Source organism: Megalopta genalis, chromosome 2 (genome assembly GCF_051020955.1).
Source record: "Megalopta genalis isolate 19385.01 chromosome 2, iyMegGena1_principal, whole genome shotgun sequence".
NCBI lineage: Eukaryota > Metazoa > Arthropoda > Insecta > Hymenoptera > Halictidae > Megalopta > Megalopta genalis.
Window position 1 is genome coordinate 18,685,819 of NC_135014.1, and position 23,314 is coordinate 18,709,132.

The following is a 23,314-nucleotide window of genomic DNA, read 5'->3' on the forward strand; positions in this document are numbered from 1 at the left end:
TATACATACTTTCATATAATTGACCAGAGAAACTTTAATACTCGGACGCCATGCCTTCGGGTCTAATAAATAATTAAATGTTGCATTAAGGTTTACATAAAAACTAATGTAGAGGAGTGGGAGTCCTTTAAAAAATATATTGAAAATAATTCATGAATGAAATTATAGATGATCCTAAGCATACATTTTCTCGAAATGGTTGATACCGTTCTCTTAAGTTCTAGTTGACCACGTGACTTGAAATTTATACTACTTCTTCAGCGCATGTCCTATTATCGTGCGAACCGAAATTTTTAACGTACACCACTTTTTTCTTATTAGTTTAACGTGTTAAAGACAAATAAATATTTCAAAAATTGATCATTTGAATTCAAAATGTTGTCATCTAGCAAATAATCAAGCTTACTAAATCATTTTGGTTTAGACCATGATCAGACTTGTACCAAATAAGACAAATTCTGCACCTTTGTTTCAGATCAGTAGAAAACACAAAATCATGTGAGCATCAACATAATTTTTGTAAAACACACTTAATAAAACAGCATACACCTCACGCGATTTTGATTCATTTTTGGTTTAAATACTTCCATGTATACTTTAAATATCTACAATTGTATGTGTCAAAGCCTAGCCAAAAGGTTTTAATACTTCTTTCAAAAACAGTACTCAGAACTGGTTTGAAAAATAGTATTCAGAACCGAAAAACCGTCTGAAAGTGCATTCTTAAAGTGAATAAATTGAAGAAGTAGAATTAATAACACCGTGACCGGTGCAACTTCCACTTTATAATCCTGAAAAACTTAAAGAAAATATTAAAGGAAATTAAAAGTAAAATTGCAATAAACACTGAAATTATATCATTAGAAATGATTGCAACACGCGATGATTTGTTTAAACGGAAATGAGATAAACGCAAAAGGATATTCGGCAACAAGTTGGAAAAAGTTGAAAATGTGATTTTCCATGACTATATAAAGAAAACCCGAAAGTAACAGATCATATTTTCAGTTTTGTTTTTTAGATACAAACGATTAAAAGATCCGTTTAAACTGTGACGAACCGCCGACAAGACATTATACGTGGACAATATTTTTACACCCGATTGTTATCTTATATTGTCATGGATGATCACCTGTTAAATTTTCTCCGACCTGACACTGGACATTTTGCAAAATTGCCCAATTTGCGCAAGGGATGTTGAAAAAAAAGAAAAAGTGATTTGATTTTAAATAACTTTATTTCTAGTACCATTATAGTTATTAAAAAATGAAAGAACATCCATGATCGTTCAATCACTCATTATTCGATTTCTCACTCAACGATTACATAATTAAGGTATTAAGAAAGCAACCCAGACACTTTTTCCGAAATAAAGAAGAAAGTAAACATCTTAATATAAACATATATTAAATTCATACAATTAATTAATATACATATGCATTTATATATGTATTTATGTATATATATATATATATATATATTTATATATTTATATATAACGTATATATTAATCAATACAGTTAACGCCTACAGATTCAGATTAAAAATAAATAATAAATGAAAAAACCACGGCAATTCATCTCCAGACTTCTCACAGGTGTGTAATATTTTAATACCACTATAATGAATTAACTAATTAATTAACTCGCTTATTGGTAGGGTTTCTACAATAATCAATTAATACCGTCGCAATGATTACCTAAAAGTCCTCATGAAGCGTACACAATTGGGTTATAGTTTGTTTTCTTCTTTTTAAGGGGTCTCAGCGTTTAAGGAGAACGAAATCCGAAAAACTTTTCAGGGTGATCAAAGAATGATGGTGCAAGAGGCAATGCAGAAATCCTTGAGTAGAAAATAAGACGATTATCGAACATGACTTCATTTATGTATGAAATAAGAAACGAATCGGCGTTTGTGATTCGCATCGAACACCGACATTACCATTGTCATATTATTGCGTTGAAAATCGGTGGGCGTTTACGTTAATTTTTCTGTGCTTTGATATTTCCTTCATACGTGTCACAAAAACGATGCTTTCCTTCTCGTTTTCACCAGCAGAAAATTCGAGTTCTCTCTTCGCCCGCGTCGCAGTTGTTTGAATATAACGCGGCAGGGGCCGGATTTGTCGCGGCAGGGCTAACATAGTATCTCTTCCAGGGCTAGACTAAATTACCGAGTTTGTCACCACTGAGGAGTCATCGATCGTTTGCAAGATCGTTTCGAGTATATGCAAGGTAGGCATCTCGGTAATATATTTTGTATTCGAATCCCCTGACAGTGGGAGGTGAGAGCACGTATATTCATAGTTCAACGACTACAGCCAACAAGAATGTACTATTCACGATGATCGACAAAATTCCATCTCCTCAGCAATTCGAGCTACATTGAACAAACAACTGCGCGAGAAATTTGCTGCAGCTGGAAGTACCGCGACATTCGTGAAGTCAAGAAAATGACTATCATCAACTACAATTTATTAACCCTTTACGCTCGGAGAATTTCCTCGGACGTCCTACGAGAATGTATTCGTTCGTGATGTAACGAGTAGCGAACAAAACAACGAATAAACCAGCAAGAGCTTCGAATGGAATACAAAATAATATAACGATGGAAAAACGATGACTCTAAATATAGGATTTCGTATGAAATCGTATCGGTAGAGATTTCATCAAGCAAAACAGTGTTCAAACTCCTAATTATCATAATCATCCGAGTGGAAAGAGTTGACAAACGAAAGTTAAATGAACGAACACGTATCGTCAGAACTCCAACTGGCTCAAGAGAGAACTGATCAAACAATCGTTTCACTTTCGACTCAACAGTTTTCCGGTTTTGCAGCCGCATGATTAATTTTTGAGACGCGAGAACCTTCTTAGAATTTCCATCCCTTTCGACGGTGCAGTGCCGTGCTTAAGAATAATATCCCTTTACCTCTATAAAGGCCGCAATTCTCTTGTACTATGATCTTTAAAACACCCTGTATATATAGAAAAGTATACACACATGTACGCGTGTATGTATACTACGGTTCTACATACACGACTATGCATATACTCTCGCGTATATGCCCTGTGTGTTTGCGTATGTGTTTGTGTGTGTGTGTGTGTGTCTGTACACACGTACGGATATAACCAGGCGGCACAAGTTATGCGTGCCTATACAAAACGATCAGCGCGCGCGCGCGCTGATGGCTCTGTATCCGCGTGCACATCTACGTGTACGGCGTGAATGCGGGGTGCGAATGGGTTTTGAAAATACGATATGTAAGATTCCCGGGTTCCAATTATGCGAATATTCCTGGCAGAATGAATTTCTTCTAAGATGAATCATCGTCAAAGGCGAGACACGATCGCCCGACCCCGTCTCGCTCACCGTTACTTAAAAAGGAAAATTCACACCTTGAACAGAATCGATTACTTATACCATCTAATATCGAAATAAAGAGGATATATTATTTTCTTGTACTTTTTTCCGAACACCCTGTGTACAGCGACGCGTGTAGCATAGAGTCATAGAGAATCGAATGCAAGAACACTTCTACGCGGTTTCCCAAAACTCTCCTGATTGCTGATGTCAAATTTGAAGTAACTGTTTCGTTGACGAGAATGTTGGACGTGAGAGGCTTCGTTAGCGAGTTACGAACGAAATGCACGGTTGCTAGCGTGTCAGAACGCCCTAACCGTATTCGCTGTCTGTTCGGTCCATGTAACTTTTCGTTGGTAACTCAAACGAACGTTTCTTTGTTGAGAGAATAGTTATTTCAAATCATCCTCAGGAATCTGGTGTAACGAAAGTCCCGGGACACCCTGTAGACAACCGAAGAGTAACAGTCTGGCTCATGCTTATCGTTCGTGCTGAGCGGTTAACCTAATGTTTTTTTTTTTTTGTATTTTTAGAAAAGTCTTCGTTATGAATATATGTTCAGCACGTTGTGAACGTCTTAATCAAGATAATGCCTGCATCGTGGAATCGCGAAACGGTACTTCAAATCGTTCGCCGATTTCTCCGTTCCTATACTCGTTCACCGCTTCCTACGCGGAAAAGCAGAAATGTCGGAGACGTAACCCCCCCCCCCCTCTGCCCTTCCTATACAAATGAAAAATCAAGAGACGAGATGACCACGAAAAACCAAAGTCCCAAAAACCAAACGAGAAGAAAACGATAGTTCTGAAAATCAAATTTACAATAGAGAAATCGTGACTGCGCTCTTGTACTATAATTTATGAGACACCCTGTACAAGTTGTATCGTTAACAAGCATGTTCATTACTTGTGAGAAGTTCTTGTAAATCACAATCGACACACATACAGAGACGCAGGTAGAAAATGGGACAGGCTTTACCATGCATACGCTATCGTGGCGTAACCCTTCTTCGAGTAGAGAAAAGTCGAGGCTTTTTTGAAAGTTTTGTTCCTTCTCCATTATCTCTTCCTTTCACTTTTTCTTTTTTTCGTTTGCTCTCTTTGTTCCAAATTAACCCGGCGCGCATCGCTTAACCGCTAATCCTTTACAATAGTAATGATTTTTATACCCTAAAACAGCTATATATATATATAATATATATTCAATATTTATTATCACAACAAATATCTTTTCGCTAGCTCAAGAAAGCTCTCCGCCGCCTTTGATTCGTTTTGATATTGAATATGCCCCTTTCACTACCTTCGCATAGTTCCACTACTTCCGAGCGCAGGAATGGATCTACAAAACGATCGTCTATTAAGTAGGTATTACTTTCTGAGGCTCGAATGCCCTTGACGTTTCAAGGTGTCCAACCCTTTCGTTCGCTGAAATCACCATGCCAGCCTGCACTCTGGCGGCTATAGTCGTCTACCGCAGCGGGTGGACATTTAATCATTCTCTATACGAGTAAGTACGATAAACCCTCTGCGTAGATTTCAGGCAGCAAATCCTACGAGACCCAGAACTATGGAAGCGGTGCGGCAGTGGGGAAAAAATAATGTGCCTCCCAACGGCATAATTTTTCGCGCCCCTGACCCTATAGCATAGGAACTGTGAACATTCGGGATATGAAACGTAACACAGGTGGCCATTCATTGTCAGCTTTATCCCCTCGAAGAAGACCGAGTCTCAACGATCACGATCAAACAAATTACGTGGTCACTTCGTACTGGCGAAATAGAAAAAGCAGCGAACGACTTTTTCATTGAGACCGAAGCCAGGTAATCTGATGACGCTCGAGAATGAAGGCGCGACAACCGTAAGAAAATTAGCATAGATTGTTTTCGTACAATGGAATCGAAATTGTAGAAACTACTCGGTTGATATGATGTTCAATTAATCGACGAGAGAGTTTGAATTATACGACATTGTGGAATGTGAACTCCGGCCAAAGTATTGGCGCTACCTTTGAGCAGATACGTGCTTATCAATTTGCGCGATTGAAGTTCTTGGCGACACAGCGGACAGTGCGACAGAGTCTCGGGTTTAGGAGGCTAAATGCTTAGCGATTTATTGTTGGACGAACTTGGTCACCAAGTGGAGAGTTTTCGAGAAGGGATTGGACGCGGTGGATCAGAAGACAAGTAAGCCTATTGAACCAGTTCCGAAGGCCCAGAGCAGAGAGTTTCTCGAACGTAACCATCAGAACTAAAAGCCCTCGAGATTGTGACTCTTTGAAAAATGATCGGGGTTCACTATTCAACGACGGAATGGACAGTTGTATTTTTGGATCACTGACAAATTACGGCTCGCACAACTTCCATCGCGTGCGCGGACTTGGGGCATCGGCATCGATAAGCGAGGTCTGCGCTGCCATGTAGACTACTGTAATTTTGGTGGCGACGCTAACTGTGAGCTATAAAGTCGTGGCGTACGGTGAAAAGCTGTCGTGCTGAATGGACTTAGGTCTGCCTCCCGCAATTGACGAAGTGTATGAGGCCACGAGTAAAAAAGCCAATTGCCTAAGTCGCATAACTTCTCTCGCGGCTACGCTATGGGGCATTCCGATTCGCTGGCGACGTGACCAGAGAGGCCGTGGCAGTTAACGATATTACCATTTGCCGTATCTACGCTGAGCTTTCTTTTTCGAGAACGATGTCATCGCGACGCGGAATGTTAAGGCGTTTTCAGCTTGTAGCGACGGGAGCGGTCCGGCGGATAAGTGTAACACGATGTTCAATTTCTTCGCTACGAGCGGTGGCAATAGTCACGCAGCGTCTAAGGCTCGTTAGGAACTACTGGTAGGATTGTTCCATACCGCGGTAGCGCGTTCAAGAGCGGAGTCGCCGTAGCAAAAGGGTTAAGGACGAGCGGTGCGAATTATGGTTTGAACCACAAAACCATGGTTTTTGAAGTTGTGGCACTCTGGGTGGTTTCTTTCAAGTCCAATCTCATGCTGGAAGCTCCGGGCTATTCTGTTCGTGGGTGTAGCACTGGCCAGCCCTAGGATGGCGGCGGTTATGGGGTTGCTGCGAATATTTTGTCACATTTTGCTGTGTTTCCATCGTAATTAACCCCGATGACGTAAACGATATGCGGAATGCTCTCGGCGGGCATATAGGGTCGAACTGATATTCGGCTCATGGTGGTGGGTCTTCAAGGGGCCTAGTATGTACCAAGTAAAACTAGTATGTGCCAAATTATATTGGGCCTGTTGGCAGAAGTCAGTCCGAACTTCGCGAAAGGAATAATTTACTTGTATGGATGCCTGACGTATTGGTACAACTGAAACACGGACTACGGTAATACCCTCGTTCCATGGCAGTGGATGCGCCACCTTCCGAGAGGACGTATTGATAAGACGTGAAACTGGTGCGAGTATCGGAAGTCTGAGGACAAGGACACAAATACGATTCTACAAGTATGCGAACCACCAGACCCGTACTAAACTATAGTTACCCTTACGTTACGTTCAACGAGAACTGGCACAAAAATGTAAACAGAACGTTCAGGTGATCGGTGTTGCGGTTGCAGCTGAGTGGCTGCTAGACGACGATGCTCAGGGACGAGAACTTTGGAGGGCCCATCATCGAGGGCCCTTGCATGCAGAGTAGCCTCATATAGAAGGGCCCAAAAATTGTGATCGGCCCTGGCGTGATCACGCGTCGCTCGCGTGCAGCTGTTTACATTTCGTGACAGTTCTCGTTGAATGAAGTACATATAGACCATGCACGGCCATGGGTTTGACGAAGGAAAATGAATCATGTTGGAGACGGGGTGACCGGCGGGAAGAATTAGGCTCGTTAACTCATTCGATATTTATTGATTACGCTTCGGTAAAATTATTTGTCCCCGCGCACATCTGGAATCCGTCAGATTTTCTGGAGAGAACATCGGCAACCGTGAAACCTCGAGGAACGTGTTGCAAGACAGTGCAATATCGTGATTTTCATGAGAAGTAGTGGAAATATCCGAGATAACTTGGGCATCCTTTGCACATGAGCACGCTCACACACGCGTGTGTCTCTGGCTGCGCGCGCGCGCGCGTGCGTAATTGCACGTGCCGTGGTGTAAATGCAATTGCGTGCATCGCATACGCAACATTCGTGTACTATATTGTGTTTCCACTTTGAATTCTTTCTGGACTTTATGGGATCGACGAAGATCTGACGCTTAGACAAGATTTGTAAGTTAATCAACACGATAGACTGCAGTGAGGACCGCGATGATGTGAGATTAGAGAGTTTTGATATGTGTAAAGTTGAATGGCTTTAGCGATAATGGACATCAACGTGCAGAAAGTCCATATATAAATTTGTTTTCTTTCAACTGTCTTTTTCTTTTCATGCGAACATGATTAATCGAATTGTCGATCTACGCTTTGTCCAAGGAAGTTGTGTAAATCAGAAATGAAATCTTGATAGAAGGAAGAGGAAATACCAGAAAAAATTCAGCGGTGCAACATCGCTGCGCCGACTTTGTACAATACAAACTGAAAAACGTGTAGAATCGTCGTTGTCAACCCTCCTCTTTCCTACAAACACATACGCATGCAACACACACGCGCGCGCGCGCGCACACACACGCACACAAAATTGTCTTCCGAATCTTTTTGAAACGTTAACCTAAGCTTCCTCGTCGGAGTCGTTAAATTGCTACGCTACTTGTGAATATATCTCTCGATACCGTTAGTCAGCGAAGAAATCGCAAAATTGTCATAATTATCTTTATCCCTATTTATTATTTCGTACCGGTTTCGCTATTCAATCATTGTTAATATTATGTCACATCTTAATCAATGTTACAATCATTATTACTGTTAATACCTATTATTTAATCGCTATCCATTATTATTATTAATTATTAGTAATCTGTTTAAAATTATTTTTTTTTTATTCTTGTTAGGAATAGAGGTTACTCGCGAATTAGTCCACTTTGTTGCATTAATTCATAGTAATTCTTTTACAATGATTTATTACCTTATCAATCAGCGTTCATTTCCGAACTGTTTATGGTAAAGTATAATATAACGTCGTGCATACAACATATATGTATGTACATACATATATTTGTTTATACACATATATGTAGATATGCGCGGCGCGTGTGAATGAGTGTCTGTGTATGTATACATACGTATATACGTCGTGTCCACGTCGTGTATGATTACTATACGTATATATAATATATAGATTTATACTTTGTATTTATATGCATATGTATATAGATAGATAATATATGCTTAAAAGTCTGTTCGTTTATTTTAAATGTAATTTTTAAATCTATTAATGCACACTAAGGTGTGTATGTGTACGTGTATAACGTTCTTTTGCGTGTGTGTTTATGTGTGTTTTGATGTGCAGGCAGGTGTCCCAGTACGTTACTTCTACCACCCAACTTGAATGTCTGACTTGAATATCGAAATGTCAAGCGATCATCGATCCGATTCCTCGAAATGTTAGTTGTCCACTTCAACCCTTCGACTTCCGTTTTAACCACGTCTGTCCTTTCGGAATGTTTTTCTCTTTGGAGCCGTGTGCACAAGGGGTGTATCACTAACACTAGGTTCGCGATCGAAGTTAAACGGAAAACAAGACGAAACAAAAAGTCCTCCAACGCACATCATCCGATCTTACTGCCCGTTCGAACAACTAAAAGCTGGAATCATCGGCCGGTTTTCCCCACCGAAATCGATGAAATCAGCGCATGGCACACCGTTCTACGAAAACGGCTTTGGTCTGTCTCTCGAAACAATTGTACAGCTTACACAAATCCGTGCTCGCCATTTCACGAGTTCTTAGTTCTGGTCAGCAGCGTGTCTGTGGCAGCGAAATGAAACCGGCTCGCACTTTATTTGTCTCGCACGTGGTTCTTCAAGTATTCGTCGTACAAATAGTAGCATCGAATTGTCCCGCAAGTCTGTTGCGATCTCTTGTGATAGATTAGGTTCATATCTACATGTAGTAGTAGTAGTAGTAGTAATGGTAGTAGTTGTGTAGTATCAGTAATAGTAGTAGTAGTAGTAGTAGTAGTAGTAGTAGTAGTAGTAGTAGTAATAGTAGTAGTAGCAGTAGTAGCAGTAGTAGTAGTAGTAGTGGTAGTAGTAGAAGTAGTAGTAGTAGTAGTAGTAGTAGTAGTAGTAGTAGTAGTAGTAGTAGTGTAGTAGTAGTAGTAGTAGTAGTAGTAGTAGTAGTAGTAGTGGTAGTAGTGGTAGTAGTAGTAGTAGTAGTAGTAGTAGTAGTAGTAGTAGTAGTAGTAGTAGTAGTAGTGGTAGTAGTGGTAGTAGTAGTAGTTGTGCAAATGCCAGCACAAGCAGGCGGTGAGTCCCAATCCCTTGATTCCGACGACCACGACCGGCCAAAAATCGTGAACGCGAGTGACGCCACTACGAAACAGCTATTAAATTACCCCGAGGTCCTACAATCCTATGGAATCGATGCTTGTATATATGTTTCTCCACGAGTATCTCTATAGTTACGATTACTTTAAAAGAGCCCTACGAAATTGTACTAAATTAATTCGATATCTACATCGGATAGGATGTGTGCGTAAAAATTTCACGGAAATTTGATTGGCTTATACGTAATAAGTCGTAATATACTTTGTAAATCATACATTCCTCTCTGAATTATTTGGCCCGGATTATTTGGAATATACACGCTCCGTCAAGTCTTTTTTCACACATGGAATTCAATGCATAGCAACTGAAAACCTAATAAATATAAATAAATTAGAAAAATATCGTTCATCTCGTAAATTTGGAATTTTCCTCGAACGACAAACATTACTCGCGATTGCAAAGATTGTCGCTAAACGTAGAGTAGACGATCGTTCAGGTTAAGTTGGTACGCGATCATTCTCTCTGTGTATCTTTTCTCAAGCTTCGTAGCATCATCTCGTGTTGTATGCCCGATCTTTCTTGTACGTTCGTGTACAATTTCGATGTCCGATTTTTCTCGCAATTCGATCCGTTTAATCCGAGAGAAAATACGTTTGCATCGTTACATCGTATTCCCTGATTATATGAGAGTCGGACCCGCGGAAGTCAGTTTCTTCGGGACACACGGCGAATTCTATCAGATGGAAGAAATTTTCTACGGCACAAATCTTACGTTAATACATATTACATTATTATAAGTAGCCTTACGCAGAGAAATTTTGAATTTCCGTTCACCGATCGTTACACGATTTCGATATACGAAATAGTTAAAACTCTCTCTCTCTCTCTCTCTCTCTCTCTCTCTCTCTCTCTCTCTCTCTCTTTCTCTTAAGGGATATTACTGGTGTATTTAAGGATCTTTCGTTTGAACTGCAACTACGTTTAACTATAAATATGTATCCCGTTTGTGGGTTTTGTAACGTCCTTGGCACAAATTGGCATATTTATCTCTCTGAATTTTCGTAGAGCATACTTTTAAGAGTCGAACAGAGAATGTCTCTGTTGACTTTGACAAGTTTTGATGAACCTCAACTTTTCATTCGTCCGTAATCGGAATAACAATGACGCGAAACTGATAGGTTTCACGAAAAACTGTCTCGGATTCGTGAAAAAACAGCCTCGACCGTAATAATCCTGCGATCGGTGTTCAGGGTTGCGGCATTGAAACGTACGATTACTTTGTCGTTCTCGTGTCTTTGCATTCTCTTCCGGAGAACAGGAGAAACTTAATTAGAGAAATTAATCGAAGAAACGATGAAAACAATAAAAATTTGGTCACGCGCGTTTACAGCGTTAAACAATACTTGTATCACATTTTTCAAAATCAGACTATCAGAATAATTATGTCTAATATAATTGTATCGCGGTGAGCATAGATATATGAAAGTTGAATTATTTCCTCTTTTTTTCTTTTTTTTTTTTTAAATAAATTATACATCAATGTTCGTTCACATGTATAACTAGAGTTGTCATTATCGATAATGCTGCGCGTCGGCAAGTATCGGTATTATTCACGGAAATTCTCGGCAATAAAAATTGTCGATATTTACCGGTTAGGCATCGATCTTCCTTCCCTAATCTCCCGTACAATTGGCCATTAACAAACTACCGTTAGTATACAATAATAGTTCGGACACGGCACTAAACAAAGTACAATACACATATTTAAGTATAATATAGATTGTATAAGTATAAGGGCGATACGGAAACGTGGAATTTTCACCGAATGATTCGCCAGTCGTTGGATCCTCGATATGAAAACGAGTATGCGATCTCATTTGAAAGAGGGCATTGTGTACGTGTGGTGCGTGCATGTGTGTGAGCATGTATATGTGTCAAGAAAAGAATCACAGAACACGATTGCAGTCGAAAACGTCTCAACGTGCACGTTGAATTCTATTCTACTAAGAATGACTAAAGTTCCTTGAAATGATACAAAGATCGGTACAGGTCGTTCGCGGTTCTCTTTCGCTAAGTTCACCTCCGTTCGAAGTATCAACACCTTCGCAATAGTATCGATGCAATTACATTCTCACATTCAACAACTGTACATTACTGATATGACAAAGTCGGCAATCGGTAGTGACACTTCTGCTTATGACAGTTTCGTACATATTGTATCACTCAACTTTGTTTTTGTGTCGTACATAAAATTCTGGGTATATTGCAACAGAAGATCAGGTATAAATCCGTTTGTTTCGTTAAGTTTACATTTGCATTCCCGACTCCTATATTGGTCATTAGCCACTGTAAAACTATGTAAAATATCTTTAATTTCTAGAACTTTATGCTATTAAATTTACTGACTCGGACAATTCAATTTATAATTATAAAAATAATATTTCTAAACGTTATTAAAAAGTTACTCGTTAAATTACCACAAGAAATATAGAAATTAATTGTCCTTCTCGACTAAAATAAGTTAAGATACTTGTCACGTCTCTCTTCTCCATCTATAATGACACATTCGTTAAAGACTTCGAACGATCGAGCTCCAGCGAAAATTTCTACGCGGTATCGTATTTATTAATTAATCGTTGGAGACAATTTCTCAACACGACCGACGCGACCGCGCGCGTCGCGTTGCCTCGCGTGCGTATGTTAATTCGAATTAACGAACAATGGCACATGCCCCAAATGCACACAGTTATGCCCCAGAAAAGAGAAAAAAACAATCAGATCCCGAAAGGGAGAAACCAGCTAGGATATATATACATATACATATATGTATGTATGTATGTATGTATGTATGTATGTATGTATATATATTTACGAATACGTTCGAATATGTAATTTGTCTCGCTTTGTAGCGATGATAAACGAAGAAAAATAAATGCGTACATATATATGAGAGTGTCGTCGAATACTCTGTTGACCCGCCTGCATGCGCAGATATACCGTGTTCACATTAATGCATATCGAAAATTATGAAAAGGCATCTACATATAGATAGATTCACGCAACAATATTGACTGTATTTCTTTAAAACTTGTTCTCCGCTTCACATTTTAAATACGCTTGATATCGTTCGATCACACCCCCAAACCCCCTCCCACGGCATCCGATGTTCCACATACCGATGTATGTATATCCTTAGTCTAGTAAAGACGATAACAATTTATCAAGTTACAAACATCCAACATTATATTATTACTTTAATACAAGGATTGCGTTGTAACAAATACTTCCAGCCTTCGAGGCTCCAACTTTCATATCTTGTTGGTCGGACTGTGAACTTAATTTCGACGAAAAAAATAAATAAATAAATAAAGAGCTTTTCGAAAAACGAAACGCGACTCTAGCAGAGATTAATTAGTAGTAAAAATATTACAGCATATACATACATAAACACATGGTAGAAAGAATTTCATTTCGCGAATCGTCACGCAGTTTATAGGTCTCACAAACAACGAATACAATCGATCGAACTCTCGCAAACAATTCAGCGTGCGACGATACATATTTAAGAACACTTTGATCGTTATCGTTTTATCGTTTATCTTTATGTGTAGGTGAAACTATGTCGGAAGTATTCGTGTTCAACAAAAATATAATGCTGTTGATTAGTATCGACACGGCGACAGTACATATAAGATAATAGTAAGGAGACAGCGAGGAGACTCGAGCTTTTTCGCTTAAACTCACCGTCTCCGATCAGGAACCAAGCGAGAATCACCTTAATTCGGATGAAATTAAGAAGTTTCCAGAGAACACAGACAATAAGACCAATAACTATAGCGAAGGTTAGGCACGAACGTGTAATCGATAGAATTACAGGGCGGTAAAGCGGGAAAGAACGGCGAAGATTCAACAAATGACCAGGTAAAACCGGATAAATCAAATGGGAAGCGTATCACGAGGGAAAAAGAACACGTAGTTTTTGCGCATACGCACAAGAAACCGTAGTGTCACCTAACATCACGTAACTGATTGGCCCTTACATATACCATGCTAATTATTAATTATTCATTAGTATCTTATATTACTCTTCTTTTGTAGAATGGTAATTAACAACACTGAGGAAAATGGCTGTCACTCGATAAATACTTCTCCTGCCTGTTTCCTTGTTCATCACATTTTTCACTTTTTTCATAATTCTCATCAGTTTCATGGGTCTCGAGCAACGCAACGTACATCGCCAACTGATTTATTAAAAATGCGAGAAAGAATTATTCCTCGATTTTTAATAAAACTTCTCTTTAATGAACTTCGCGATAGCAGGATAATGTTAATCCTCCTCGTAGAACGTGGGACATCAAATGAAAATTGTGAATGAATCATTACGTAGCACCGGAGTAGTTTTGATTGTATTCGTGGGAATGAATAATCTCAAAAAATTGGAAATATGTGTTAAGTGTCGATTACTTAGAGAGAAGTCGTTGAGTTATACCGTAAAGCTTTACATTTCACCCTCAGTGTCATAAAAATTTCGATTATGTACTCGTATTTTTTCTATAACTTAGTTGTATATCAAACGTTTATAATTACAAGTATTGTATATTTCGATCATACTTGGAGTGTGCTGCCGTCTATCCTCACGATCAAGGATATAATGGATTGTTTCTTAGGTTTTATCTCGAACAAGAAAAAAGAACATTGTCGTTGGAAGTACCAGCGCACGTATAAATTTAGTTTTCCCTTTTGCGATATACATTTAAGTTCCACGTTGCGGAACACAACAGGAGTACATTTATTATGTTTAAACGCCCTCAGACCTGTGCTCATTATTCATAATAACATTACTCTTATTAGGTATTCATCATTATTAATACTATCGTTACGTATCCTTAAATGGCTGCTGCTTCATCGAAAAAGTCTAAAACTACTGTTACTGCTACCACAACTTTAATCATCACAAGTATTATCACTACTACTCTTACTACTATTAATACTTATATAGTATTATTACTATTGTAACCGTTTATATTATACTGGGTATTACTGTTATTATCGTTATCATAATCATCACTCTTATTATTGTATTTACGGATTATTGGTTATTCAATATTGTTATCAGTAACGCCGTCGCCATGTTCGCTCGTACGATTTATATTATCATTAGCAGCCTTATTACTACTACCATGGTTAATCCTATTTTCCTCTAGAAACTACTGTGACTACTGCCACTGACGTTACCTACTACTATTATCATTCCACGACTACTGTTATTATTACTCTTACTACTATTATCACAGATGTAAGAAAAATCAGTAGTGACAATAGTAAGTAGTGGTAGTGTTAAGTAATGGTAAATATTAATAACCATAACGGAAGCAGTGGTAATAGTGGTAACGCTAATAGTAACAGTAGCAGTAATTTGCAGCACCATCTATTATAGAATAATTTCATTTCTTTTATTTTAGTATCAAGTAGTAGTAATAGTAATGGCAGCAGTAACAATAATTGCACTCAAAATAATAGTAATAATAACAGTCATGACACACTGCTATTGTAAATAATATTTAATGGTAATAATAATGGTATAAATAAGAATCTGTGTAGGAGGAGGACGGGGGGCAGCAGCAACAGCAGTAGTAGCAGAAATTAGTTAAAGCAGCGCAAAACAGCAATAGCAACGATATTAATAATCAATACCTGTGATAATAACAATGGTAGTAATAGTAGTAGTAGTAGTAGTAGTAGTAGTAGTAGTAGTATTAGTAGTAGTAGTAGTAGTAGTAGTAGTAGTAGTAGTAGTAGTAGTAGGAGTAGTAGTAGTAGTAGTAGTAGTAGTAGTAGTAGTAGTAGTAGTAGTAGTAGTAGTAGTAGTAGTAGTAGTAGTAGTAACAGTAGTAGTTACAGTAAGAGCAGTGGTAGCAGTGTATTAACAATAGCAATAGCAGTAATAATAGTAGTCGTTTCAGTGGTACAATTAGCAGCAATTTCAGTGATAGTAGTAACGTAAAATATCGTAACGAATAAAATAGCAACCACAGAAATACCAAGTGTACGTATTATTATCGATTATAAAAATTGAAAGAATGACGATCGCAGCAGTCGCAAAGGCAGTAACCATAGTAATAGCGGTAATACTATGGTTAATACTATTATCACATTAAATAATATTACTGCTATTACTATCATTATCGACGGCACTATTAACCGTTACGATTGCTATTACTATGATATACATTATATATAAATTTGTAAACACCGTTACCAACTTACTACTCCAACAACTACCCTCGTTAGTACTACGATTATAATGTTTACTGCCATTATTAATACTACTGTCACTATCATTTTATTACCTGGAATACTACTATCAGTGCTATTACATTCTTAAAATAAATTATCGTCGCAGCTATTGTTGTTACCCTTATTAATAGTTGAAATATTACTATTAATGTTGTTGGTATTTTTGTTATTTATCATCAGCATAAGCATCATCGTCGTCGTCGCCATCATCATCATTATCATCGTCATTATCATCGTCATCATCATTATCATCACCATTATTATTATTATTATTACTATTATCATTATTATCGTAATAATCATTATTATTTTCATTATTATTAGAATCGTTACGTCTAGAATTATTGTAATAATTCAATGGTTCCATTGAACCTGAGATATCTGGATAGAAGCTTAACATCAACTAATTTCGATGAGTTGCAGAGGCAGCTTTTTTCAAGCATTAGCATGAAAGTTGATAAATTATACGTATTATCGGAATATCTGTAGTCACTCTAAATTCGGTCAAGTACTTATCTCGAAATAACTCATCACTAAAACTCTACGTTACAAACAGAATATTTTGTTAAATATATGTAGTGTATTTGTATGTACTCAAAGTCAACAGAGTTTCGAAGGATTGAACTAAGGAAAAAATGCATATGTTTAAGTTACAATAAATTCTTGAAGATTTGTAAACTTCTTACTTCTTCACTGAAACTACTCGTATTGGAATAATATAGTACCAACTCACGTAACACGTAGCAATTGATGGAAGTATTTCAGGGCAGCGACGTGAAGCGCAAATACTTTTTCTTTTCTTTTTTTTTTGTTTTTTTTTCATTTGTTTTGTGTTTTTTTAGACAAATACGTGATATAATATACATTTGAAGTTACACCTAACTACTTATCAGCTTATGCAAGCCACCTAATAAGTTGTTTAAAGAGTGCTTGCGCGCGCGCGTGTGTATGCGCGCGCACACGTGCCGTGTGAATACTATTATATACTAATATATCATTAGCAGTTCATATTAATAGTAGATAAAATATTAATAAGCGTCTTCCAAAATATTACAAAACGGGCATGATTTAATGTACAATCATTCACCGACAATACATTTTCACCTGTGTTAAATAATGTAGTGTAAAGTTAAAATTACTCAATACAAATTCTTTGAAGAATTTACTTGCAGAGGAAGATAATATAACACAGATCTAAAATAAAACACTGTTCAATCGAAACGACATTGCTCTTGTTGTTGTGTCATAAACGTGTAAGCCTGTTACTAAAAACAAATCTAACATTTATGACTGAATACATGTATCAGTCTATTATTATACTCCTTGTCTATACGGCGTTTACTTGTATTACCAAGGACAGTAGTTAATTGATAAAAAAAAAAGTTTTCTAGTATCGACTTTCTTTGGTTTTCCGAACTTACTACTGGGAATTTTATATTTTTAAGTAGTTCTCTATCTACTTACACATCTATCAATAATTTCACACCTACTAAAGTGTACACATAAATTCATTACATTCTATAACTTTTGAATAAATATGGAAATTCTAACATACACATTTTCCAAACTTTTGATTTTTAAAGAATGAGCCTTTTAAATTTTAGACGATCCTGAACTAAAAGATACCAAATCTTTTTTTTCTTTTGATCCCTTCATTTATTTCCTATTTTACGATAAACCTAATCTCGTTTACGCCGTGTAAAGCATCGATGACCCAAATTTGTTCAATTTCCTGTGTTAAGTTTCGTGTACTAGTAAACTTAGAATTCATAAAATCATTTAAATCTCTACGAATATTCAAATGCTAATAGTCCTGAAAAATCATTGTTCCAGAGAATAAAAATGTCATATCAATATTTAAAATGCATCGGCACTTGACGCAAATCGAAGTTAATGTCGCGTGACCTCCTGCACGCTCTCGTTTAATTATCGCGATAATCTTTTGTCTGCCTGAGCAGCAGATTGTAAAAAAGAGCTTTAGTCCTGTAACTGAACAAGACTAAAGGTCTGAGGGCGTTATGATATATTTTAAAACGTCAGAAAGAAAATATTGTGCAATGAATAAACACTTTTTTCCCCATCGGTATGTTTATCAGTCCATTCAGGTACCTTTGACGTTGAAATCATTCACAAGCATACATATACACGCACGCTTAAACAGATCGTCTACGCAGGCACACAAGATGCATGCGCATGTATGCACGTATGTATATGCATCTGTCTCTGTGTATGTTTGTTTGTCTGAATGTGTGTATGTACATACGTACGTATGTATGAATGTATATTCTATATACATCGCCACACACACACACACACACTTGTGTATCAGTTACAGGCACGCATAAAATATCCACATAGTCACATGCATACAACGGAAAGGGAGGGGGCGATGAGAATGCAATAAGGCTTCGCCTAGATCTTCTACATCTTATTTTCACCCCTCTTATATCATCGAACCACCCTCCCAATGGTCCAATCAGAAATGTACGCTATCATCAACGTCTATTTTTTGCCTTGATTGGTCATTCGAATTTTCAAAGTCAATTCCATTTTGCTCCTCTCAAAAATACAGACGTTCAAAATTAAAATTACAGTATCGTGAACCACGATATTTATAAATCATGAAGAAGTGCTTAAAAGTGCCCCCCCCCCCCTTAAAAACTCAATATCTTCCAAAGATTAGCTTTACTCATATATAAACACAATTGTAGATACTGTACATATTTAAAATAATAAGTTTACATAACCTTCGAAACCTTATTCAACTCAATAATAGCGTTGCAAGTGAAAAACACTTTTTTGTGTCAACATACTGATAAAAACTTTAATCGCACCGTATCAGAAAGTAAGCATATATAAAATGGAAAAAAACAAACTGAATCACAAATAATTACAGAAACGAAAAAGACCGTTTGACTCGAAAATTCGAAACTTCTTCGAGTAAGAAAAATTTGGTTTAGAATATTAGCTCGAAGTTTACGTCTGTATGAACTTCTTGAATACGATCTTTTTGTCATATTTATCAACCAATGGGAAGTGGTATGTATTCTCCTCGCTATCAATCACTTTACAAAGAATAGAGCAAGAGGGAGAAAAACAGAGAAAAGGAGGAGAAAAGTGAGACGGGGGAAAGAGAGAGAGGTATGGAAGGGCGAGAGAAAGAGAAAGAGAGAGAGAGAGAGAGAGGGGGGGAGAGAGAGAGAGAGTGAGAGAGAGAGAGAGAGAGAGAGAGAGAGACAGACAGACACACAGATAGGCAGGCAGACAAAGATAGCTAGAGAAAAAACATCAAATTGCCATATTCGTTATAACTCTATAATTAGTAAGTGGTAAAGAGACACGCTGGACATTGGCACGACAGGTGGCATTTAGATTTAATATAGAATAAAATTTACGTTATTGCGATAACATTTGGTATCGTTTTTGTTGTCGTCGCAAAAATTCGGACCCCGATGTACTACCCCTTTAAAAGTGTCTGGACATTTTAAGACGAAGAATCGATTTTTAGTTGAATTAATAGTAAATAGTAGTAGTAATCGTAGTTGAAGTAGTACACAGTAATATTATATAATATACAGTAATAGTATTAAAATTTGACTAATACTTAAAAAATGTAACAGTGCACATCGATGAAGGATACCATTACAATTAAATGTTTTCACATTATATAGAAAATGATGACAACAATTACAAACATGCGAACATAATTTTTAAAACACAACTATCTTGCAAACCGGTTCAGCCCGATTTTCGTCAAAATTCTTTTTTTTGTTCGTTCGATTTTTCTAACAGTTACGATAAAATATAAAAATAATTACCATCCATATCGATTTACTGTTTACGATTATTCCTGATAGCAATTATTACCTATATGTCGTCCTTGCTACTATTACGTTTAAACTAATAAAAATTCCACTAAAAAGTCGATTCTTTTATTCCCCGTTGCTAATGGAAGAGGTAGGTATAGCCCGTAGTATCGACGAGGATCTTCGCTTCGCTTCGTTTAAAGATCTTTTCTTTCTGCTTATTCGTTTCTCTCTTTTTCTCATTTTCTTTGTTTCATTTTATATCTTATTTCATTTTGCCACTTTTCCTGTTTTGATTAGATTGGTACAGTCTACGTTTGATATATAATACGCATTGCAGTCTCGATTAAAGGAAACTGTTTCAGAGCAAAAATGTGGAACACTCGTGAGACCATCGATCATAATTTACTTTCTTACACGCACATCCCTAAGAAAGCGTTGGCAGCGCCATGTTTAAAACTAGCCGACGTTTTTCATAAATATATATATAAATATATATATATTTTATATATATTTATATATAATTCTTACTTTTTTTGTTTCTTGGAACCTAACGGCTACGGTGTAGACGCGTAGTTTTTTTTACCTCTCTATCGTTTGTGCATCAATTCCCGAATTACACAACAACAGCTCAAAATTTCTTGTCACTTCAATGAAATTTGCTTTTTGCACATCGATGTTTTAATATATCGATTAATGTATGTGCACGCGCATATTTAAATATTAATAGATTATTAATAACCGAAACAAAAATTATAACATACACCAATATATAATATTTAAAAAATCGACGTACAGAGTTATGTATATCATTAAAGGCGGTCAGAGCATATATGTGCTGTGATAGTTTGTATAAACCTTACGAATTAAAAATCTACTAATATGCGTTTATTAAATATAACGCATTAGTGAATACACTCATTTACAGGATCACTACTAGATTAAATCAATAACAACTGGTCGAAAAACTAAATATTGGAAAATGCAATATTTCGTCATATTAAAGTTGAACGTCCTCTAAAGTATATTGCACTGCAGAAGCATGCGCGTGCAGTAATAAATAATATCAGGACTATTAAAACATCGATGAATAGTACGCGGCAATATACCAAAGTACCAACTTAAACTTTGTAGTACATTAAAAATACATGTTTGATGATTAATCGGAATATCAGAAATTTATGTGTATGTATGTATGTATGTATATATACACACGTATATATATATATATATATATGTTTATATGTATATATACATATATATATATACGTGTGTATATATATATACATACATATATATACATATATTTAACACTTGTTTATACGTGCACACATTCGTACTTATATGCGTATAGATATAAACAAGTGCATATGCTGCGATATTTATTAATATATATCTATTAATATCTCTTTATTAATATATATTTATTAATAAGAACGCGACTTGCATAGGAAGTATAATACTAATTCAATGATTCAAACGTCATGAAACGAGCCTATCAAAAAATGATGCGCGTTTCACAGGTTCGTATGCGGGGGGGTGTCATCAGATGAAATTAGTATTACCTTAGAATACCAAAACACCAAAGGTTTGTAACACAAGCGACATAACGATAATACTAATTTTTAAGATTTAAAACTGCTTAGTACGCGGTCATCACATAGTACGCGTAATATTAACAGTACGCGGATTATCAATTGTAATTGTAAATGGTACTACCTCAAACCATTGAGAAAACACAGCGCACACCGAAAGCCTTAAAATTTATAATATAGCTTCTCCTTCGTAAATCCCGATTTCGAACTTCTATTTAGACGAGAGACAAAAGAAAGAATCAAATATCAGATCCCCTATTGGTGGCGGAATCACACGACAAGTTGGGATGCACGAATATATGTGCGGTGCACATATAGGCGGCGCTAATTTAAGTTTTTAAGTAACTAATTCAAGAGAACCGACCCGTCTGACAATGCGCAATATAATTGACGTATCGTGAAGAAGAAGGCTTGGTCATCGCACGAGTCATATCGCCTTTCCGTGCGGCACTCTACATCGACTCACCTCCCAGAAGGTCTCCGGGTAAGTACGAATTCAAAGAACTGGGTGTAGCACGTTGTTGATCGTTGTTGTCGATGCTAGCGTTGCTCCATAGAGAGTTACTGCTCGGCGGGGCACCCCACAATTGACTGGAACTGCCGCCCCAAGTATCAGGGGGCGGACCACTTTTGTTCGAAGGTCGCAGGCCCCATCCGGCACCTGCTGTAGCTCCAGCCTGCTGCTGACCACCGTGACCCAATTGTTGTAGCAATGTATGTACCTCGCTGTCAGCTGGATACTCCGCGAATATAGTCGTGTTGCCCAGTACGCAATTGTTCAGAGCTCCTTGTGCCTAAAGTATCATACAACATGTTATCAATTATCTCTTCTAACAACACCACTTGAGCTTATGCAGTGCGATCTAGCTGGAATTACCACATTGATTTTTGTCGTTATTCCTGATCTCGTTGAGAAAGTTTGGATGGAAGTTGAATGGCTTTAAGGTTGGCGTTAGGTTGTTTGCTCCTGGGTGAATGCATTAAGGACTTATGAAGGTCACCTTTGATTTCTTATATATACATTTCCCTACGACTAGTAGAGGAAGGCCTACTGGCCCAGTAAGCCAACTAGGGCAAAGAAAGTTATTAGATATGATGATATTTCAATTTCAGTATTAATAAAAAGCTATCATTAGTAAGTCCTTAACGCGATCACTCACATCTGCTAAGCCATTCCACTTTTATCCAAATTTTCCCCGCTGTAACTGACAATAATAACAAAAATCAAGGCAGTAATTTTAGGTAAAATCAATCGTAATCGGTTGGAATGGTATTAGAGTCATCAGTAGGACTGTGGCTCTTTATGCTCTCATAGCATAGTCAAATTCATAGTACCTGATTATTAATACAAATTAGTAGCACTTAATATTTACAATTAAGAAAATCGATAAAAGGAATGTTTCAATATGTCCATTGTTATGAAATATGAAAATTTGAATTGCATCTGAACTTGGACATTTGTATAAAGATTCATATATATAATTTCTACTACTTGTAAAAATATATCCAGTACATGTCGTTATTATTATATTAGAATTTTTTTCTCCTTTCATTTCACCAAAAGCTATTTTCAAGACTGAAATGTCTGTCATACCCGAAAATACCCTGTACCTAAAAGATGATTAGTAACATGATTAAAGTGGCCCTTGAAATTTTGTATTTTGTTAGAAAGTTTCTCTTAAATAAAATTTAACTTAAGAAATTATACATAAGAAATAATACAATTATTAATATTCTTAATAAGAAATTATACACAATTTCGGTTTTGTTAGTTCTTATTATAATTTATATGATAAATGAACAACCAAGATGTACTATTTTACGAAAATGTATATGGTTTTTAATATTTCTATAATTGCCCATTCTCCAAAACA

At 36.9% G+C, this 23,314-nt stretch overlaps 1 protein-coding gene across 10 annotated transcripts in view; it reads right to left on the reverse strand.

Moving 5' to 3' along the window:
* Window positions 1-23,314, reverse strand: part of gw (trinucleotide repeat containing adaptor protein gawky) — a 79,278-nt gene that overhangs the window by 22,148 nt on the left and 33,816 nt on the right. For 9 of the 10 annotated variants that reach the window (XR_013032668.1, XR_013032667.1, XM_076518661.1 and 6 more), the window contains one exon: window positions 21,907-22,234. Coding sequence is in view for 8 of the 10 variants with exons in the window: in XM_076518661.1 (XP_076374776.1) it covers window positions 21,907-22,234 (328 nt within the window). In the remaining 2 variants the exon portion in view is untranslated. Of the gene's footprint in view, window positions 1-1,218; window positions 22,235-23,314 lie in introns of those variants that run through there. The other variant, XM_076518666.1, reaches the window with a different exon arrangement.